This window comes from Carlito syrichta, unplaced genomic scaffold, assembly GCF_000164805.1.
Source record: "Carlito syrichta isolate Samal-C Ts95f unplaced genomic scaffold, Tarsius_syrichta-2.0.1 Scaffold315800, whole genome shotgun sequence".
In the NCBI taxonomy this organism is placed as follows: domain Eukaryota; kingdom Metazoa; phylum Chordata; class Mammalia; order Primates; family Tarsiidae; genus Carlito; species Carlito syrichta.
The window spans coordinates 20,805-27,467 of record NW_007259896.1 but is presented as its reverse complement, the minus strand read 5'-3'; the positions used below and the strand labels follow the sequence as shown (position 1 = coordinate 27,467).

Sequence of the window (6,663 nt, the reverse complement as noted above, 5' to 3'; positions counted from 1 at the left end):
AGTCTGGGTGACAGAGTGAGACTCCAACTCAAAAAAAAAAATAAAAAATAAAAAATAAAATAAAATAAAATTTATCGTAGAGATGAGGTCTCGCCAAGCTGCCCAGGTAGGTCTTGAACCCCTGGACTCAGGCAATCCTCTCAACTCAGCCTCCTAAAGTTCTTGGATTACAGGCTTGAACCACCATGCCTGGCTTATATTTCCAATCATAACAAACAAAAATTCTTATTTGGAGTCGGAGTCTAACTCTGTCACCGAGGCTTGAGTATAGTATATAGTAGCATGATCACGGCCACTGCAGCCTCGACCTGCTAGGTTCAGGCCATCCTTCCACCTCAGCCTTTCAAGTAGCTGGAACTGCAGGTGCATGCCACTATGCCTGGCTAATTTTTTTGATTTATTGTAGAGATGAGGTCATGCAAAGTTGCCCAGGCTGTTCTTGAACACCTGGGCTCAGGCAATCTTCTCGCCTCAAGCTCAGAAAGTGCTGGGATAACAGGCGTAAGCCACTGCTCCCAGGCAACAAAATTTTTGATGACAAACCTGTCCATGGTCTAAAATTAACTCCTCTATTGGTGTTATTTCCTTATTACTAATCTAACTTCCTGAAATACATCTCAGAGAAGAAATGGCATGCTCTGGCTCCTAAGCTAAAAATCACCTGCACAGATAAGTTTGATATTTCATTAAGAAGAAATAATTTCTGATGCTAACAGTAGCTAGCTATAAGAACCAGTTGTGCCAATAAACTATGCCAGGAGTTAATAATAAATTCTTTCAATGGCTACACATCAATCCAAGATTATATACTCTTTGAGTTGAAATTTTAGCCACAAAGCATTTTCTGAGGCTGGGCACGGTGGCTCACGCATTTACTCCAGCACATTGGGAGCCCAAGGTGAGAGGATTGTCTGAGCTTATGGGCTCAAGACCAGCCTGGGCAACTTGGAGAGACATCTCTACAATAAATAAAAAATTATCCAGGCTCGTGGTGGCACGTGCTTTTACTTCCAGCTAATTGGAAGGCTGAGGCGGAAGGATCGCCTGAGCCCAGCAGGTCGAGGCTGTGGTAGCTGTGAGCATGTCACTGCCCTTCAGCCTGGGAGACAGAGTGAGACTCCAACTCAAAAAAATTTTTTTTCTGAAAATCCATGAGAAGGAATAAGAACCATGATGTATCTAATCAAACTATTATTTCTATTCAGATCAGGAATGTATTATGATTTTGTTTTTGTGTTAGCATGTAAACTATGCTTTCGTGATATTCTCCAAGGCAAATATTAAGTTCAATTATACAATTAATCGAATGCCAAAGTTTCCAGAAACTTGTTGAGTAACTCAAGGGAAAAAATATTGATAATGTTGATTCATAAGAATATTTACCTGGTTCCAAAAAGAATTTAAGATGGTTAACAGAAGGTGAGCATTACCTTAAAATAACTGTAGTATTCACAAAAGATAATCAATAGCTGAATTTCTGTTTTCAGATTCAAATTTCTTTTTTTTGTTGTTGTTGTTGGAGTCTTACTCTGTTGCCCAGGCTGGAGTGCATTGGCACACTCATGGCCACCCCACCGTCGACCTGCTGGGCTTTGGTGATCCTTCTGCCTCAGGCTTCCAAGTAGCAGGAATTATAGGCATGTGTTACCACACCTGGCTAATTTTTTATTTTATTTTATTGTAGAGACGAGGTCTCACTAAGTTGCCAGTGGGCTCAGGCAATCCACTCACCTCGGCCTCCCAAAGTGCTGGGATTACAGGCTGAGCCACTGAGCCTGGCCCAGATTCAAATTTCATCTTGAATTTTCTACTCATTTAACTTCATCCGTTGGCTATCAGCAGCTTGTTTTCTGGGATCTCCCCAGTTTTGTGTACCTGTATTCCAAAATGAGGAGGAAGGTCATGGGGGAAATACAGTTTTCAAATCCTGGAGGGGGACATTGTAGTGTTGATCCTCATACTGTTCCCCATGCTTGGCCTAGGAAAGAAAAGTACAAACAGGTATAACGGGTACACAGACAAAGTGAATAAGATTATTTTTTTCTTTTTGAGTTGGAGTCTCACTCTGTCGCCCAGGCTGGAGTGCAGTGGCTCAATCATGGCCACTGAAGCCACAACCTTCTGGGGTCAGGCAATCCTTTCGCCTCAATCTTCCAAGTAGATGGAACGACAGGCATGCGCCATCACACCCAGTTAATTTGTTTTTTTTGTTTTGAGTTGGAGTCTCACTCTGTCACCCCAACTGGAGTGCAGTGGCCGCTCCCGGCCACCACAGCCTCGACCTGCTGGGCTCCGGCGATCCTTCCGCCTCAGCCTCCCGAGTAGCCGGAATTACAGGCATGCGCTACCACGCCCGGCTGATTTTTTGATTTATTGTAGAGATGAGGTCTCGCTGCCCAGGCGGGTCTCAAACCCACGGGCTCAGGCAATCCACTCAACTCAGCCTCCCAAAGGCGCGGGATTACAGGCTGAGCCATGGAGCCCGGCTACGCCCAGTTAATTTTTTGGTTTATTGTAGAGACGAGATTCCACCAAGCTGCTCGGGCTGGTTTCAAACCTCTGGACTCAGGGAATACTCTCACCTCAGACTTGCAAATTGCTAGGATTACAGTCTTGAGCCACTACACCCGGCTGACAAAATGACCAAGATTTTAAAAACCATATAGGGCCTGCTAGACACTGGAGAAACCCTTATCTTTTTTTTTTTTTTTTTTTGAGTTGGAGTCTCACTCTGTCACCCAGACTGGAGTGCAGTGGCTGCTCCCGACCGCAGCCTTGACTTGCTAGGCTCCGGCGATCCTTCCGCCTCAGCCTTCCAAGTAGCTGGAACTACAGGCGCGTGCTACCACGCCCGGCTAATTTTTGATTTATTGTAGAGATGAGGTCTCGCCAAGTTGCCCAGGCAGGTCTTGAACCCGCGGGCTCAGGCAATCCACTCACCTCAGCCTCCCAAAGGCACGGGATTACAGGCTGAGCCACCGAGCCCGGCTGAGAAACCCTTATCTCTTAGAGCTGGAAAATATGCCTTTGATTTTTTAAAACTTAGACAAAAATGATGGTTGCTGTTATCCAGAACCAGTGTGTACATAAAGGTGGTAGCCTAATGAAATCAGATGCTCAGCAAGGTAAACCCTAGATGTGGGGGTAGTGGAGACAATTCTTGCCATCTGGATTCTTCTGTGCTATGTATAGAGATGCTCCAGTCATGTGACAAGATCATCTGCATGCTGTTGTTTCCATAGAAACCCCAGAGGAATCGGCAGATAAAGGGACCGCTAATACAGAGAGAGCTGAAAGACTTCAGTGACTTAATTCATTTATTTGATTTCATTTAGTGCTTGTAACAATAGGTGAATGCAGAGATATTTAAAACATGCTACGTTGAAATGGGGTTTTGGGTGTTTTTTTTTTTGCCTTCCACACAGCCTGTATTAAGATGGGAAGACAAGCCAGGCGTGGTGGCTCATGGCTGTAATCATAGCACTTTGCGAGGTGGAGGTGAGAGGATTACCTGACCCCAGGGGTTCAAGACAAGCCTGGGCAACTTGGTGAGCCCTTGTCTCCAGAATAAAAAAAAAAATTATCCAGGCATGGTAGAGCCAGCCTGTAGTAGTCCCAGTTACTTGGAAGGCTGAGATGGAAGGATCGCCTGAGCCCAGCAGGTCTAGGATGCGGTGGCTGTGAGTGTGCCACTGCATTCAAGCCTGGGTGACAGAGTGAGACTCAAAAAAAAAAAAGGAAGGGAAAACTGAGGGTAGGAGAAGGACTGCCATTGGCTCCCTTTATATTAAAGCACAGATCACAAACTAATTTCATTTATGAGAGGCAGCAACAATGCTGGGGAAGCAGAAAAGAAAATAATATTCAGCCTAACAGAACCTGAACTACAAAGTGCAACACCAGATACTGCTGGAATCCTGGCTTCTGCAAACAAACTTCACTTTGATGCTGCTCTTCTCATAACAAATCAAATTAGTTCCTTCTCCTGACATTAGGAAACACATTTACAAGGGTGGAAAATAGTACCAGCTTAGTTTCTGGGTTTGGAACCTCCCCTGCTCTGTGATTTGAGGCAAGTAATTTACTGTCTTTAGGCTTCTCCATACCAGAAATTGGTGGCTATGGCTTCTTACTTGTTCTGTAAATAGTGTTACTGGAACACTTCCACACCTACTTTTTTTTTTTTGAGTTGGAGTCTCACTCTGTTACCCAGACTGGAGTGCAGTGGCCGCTCCTTGACCTGCTGGGCTCCAGCGATTCTTCCGCCTCAGCCTTCCAAGTAGCTGGAACTACAGGCGCACGCTACCATGCCCGGCTAATTTTTTATTTATAGTAGAGATGAGGTCTCGCCAAGTTGTCCGGGCAGGAACTGAACCCACGGGCTCAGGCAATCCACTCACCTCAGCCTCCCAAAGCACGGGATTACAGGCTGAGCCACCGAGCCTGGCTCACACCTACTTCTTCATGGCAGAGTTCAGTACCTGTGACACAGACCATTACAGCCAAAAATATTTGGTCCTACCTGGTCCTTTAAGGAAAAGTATGCCACCCATTTATTTTATACAATAAAATCAGTAATAGGTAAACCTTCTTATAAGGAATTGATCTTAGCAAGTATTTACTATGCACCTACTCTATGCTCAGCAAAACTCTTGGCCCTGGTGACTTAATTAGCAGGAATTAAATTAGAAGAGATGTGGACTAACCTGAGTGCTTTATGCTACCGCAGTATCAGACAGAGACAAGAAAAATCTGCATTGTCTATTTGGAAATCTGCTTAGCTTCTCTAAGTTTCTGCTTCACTGATACGTAAAATGAGGATAGTAACACAAATTATAAGCCCTGAGAAACTCAATGTATACATTAGCAACTTACTGGGTCATTTTCATTGGTATGGAAAATAGCTCTGGGACTCTCAACTGGACCCTGGGTATCTAGGTGAGCAGCAATGCTTTGAGGTGTCTGGGTGCTCATGTGCAAAAAATGTCCAGGGTCCAACTATAAAAGAAACCATTTTAGTGGTTTGGAATTATAAGATTTTTCACACTTGCTATAACACTGAGAATGTGAGTCATGTCTGTACCAGGAATGTCACTAACATACATTTTAATTCTATGTAAAAGGATCCTTATTACTACTTTTTTTTTTGAGTTGGAGTCTCACTCTATTGTCCAGGTTGGAGTGCAGTGGCATGCTCACAGCCACTGCAGCCTCAACCTGATGGCCTCAGTGAAGCTGCGGTGATCCTCCTGCCTCAGCCTTTCTTAGTAGCTGAGGCACACACCACCACACCTGGCTAGTTTTTTGATTTATGGTAGAGACGAGGCCTCACAATGTTGCTCAGGCTGGTTTCGGACCCTCGAATTCAGGCAATCCTCTCCCCTACACCTTGCAAAGTGCTTGGATTACAGGCGTAAGGCAGTATACCTGGTTCCCTTGTTACTATTTATAACCACTAAGTCTAATGACACTACTCATACTCTGTATCTGTTCCAGCTTGTGTACTGCTGTATCAGGGTTCTGTCCCATATGGAAAGAAACAATTCCATTAGAGATTGTTCAGGAGCACAGGTAGCATAGTCATTAACAACCAAAAGCAGGAAAGTTCTTTTAATGTGCTTGCCCAGTGATTAATGGTTGTCATATTGCATAATTCTGAGCTGTGACAGTCACCTCAGTTATCAGGAGATTAGAGCAATATTCCTCACTATTTGATAGCTATAATTATACTCTCTATAGCAATTTCCTTGGTAGCAGTGCTCTGGAATAAAGCATCTTTCACTTAGAGACATGTAATGAGGGAGTAGGTAAAGCATCAGCTAAGTGACAGTAAAATGCTCAGTAGGCAACTTGGTGAACTGTACACTGAAACCTCTGAAACAGGGTGAGGGGAAGGATGGGATTTCAGGAGACAAATCTGAGAAAATGTTAAGTGAAGAACCCCAAAAGTGAGCTTAAAGATAATAGGCCTTACATAGAAAGTGAAAAGATGCCAGTTGCAAAACAGACTAGGGAAGCCAGGAGAAGGAGAACAGGGATATGAGAGAGGAATAAAATGAAGGAATTGCTTAATAAATCAACAGGTAATATGAAAGTTACCTATATTTATACTTAGTCTCACCAGGCAGCTTTTTTTTCCCTTTGAGTTGGAGTCTCACTCTTGTCGCCCAGGCTGGAGTGCAGCGGCAGGCACACAACCATCACAGCCTCCACCCAGGACTTAGGCGATCCTTCTACCTCAGCCTTCCAAGTAGCTGGAACTACAGACACACACCACCACTTCTGGCTCGTTTTTGTAATTTATTGTCGAGCCAAGGTCTCACCAAGTTGCCCAGGCTGGTCTTGAACCCACGGGATCAGGCAATCCTCTCGCTTCGGCCTCCCAAAGTGCTGGGATTATAGGCCGAGCCACTGCGCCCAGCCTACCAGACAGCTTCTTGAGTGCAGAAATGTATATTTTTGTACCATCCCTCCTAATACTTATACCCATTTGAAGAGATTTTAAATCCACATGTCAATTCTAACAGTCCGTTCCCACTATGTAAGTTGAGAAAAGCTATCATAACAACTTTCTAATTGCTATCCCTTTGATTTGTCATCTTTCATAGTCCTTTGTCGTCCCAAATAATAGGTTTTTTGTTTTTGTTTTTTTTTTTTAGCTGG

General features: G+C 44.1%; 1 protein-coding gene across 1 annotated transcript in view; it reads right to left on the bottom strand.

Annotated features, from left to right (window-relative positions):
• LOC103275841 (28S ribosomal protein S29, mitochondrial-like) overlaps window positions 1–4,994 on the bottom strand; it is an 18,456-nt gene extending 13,462 nt beyond the window's left edge. The window contains exon 1 of the mRNA XM_021706565.1: window positions 4,876–4,994. Coding sequence (XP_021562240.1) covers window positions 4,876–4,974 — 99 coding nt within the window. The 5' untranslated portion in view covers window positions 4,975–4,994. The remainder of the gene's footprint in view (window positions 1–4,875) is intronic.
• Window positions 4,995–6,663: the final 1,669 nt, after the last annotated feature.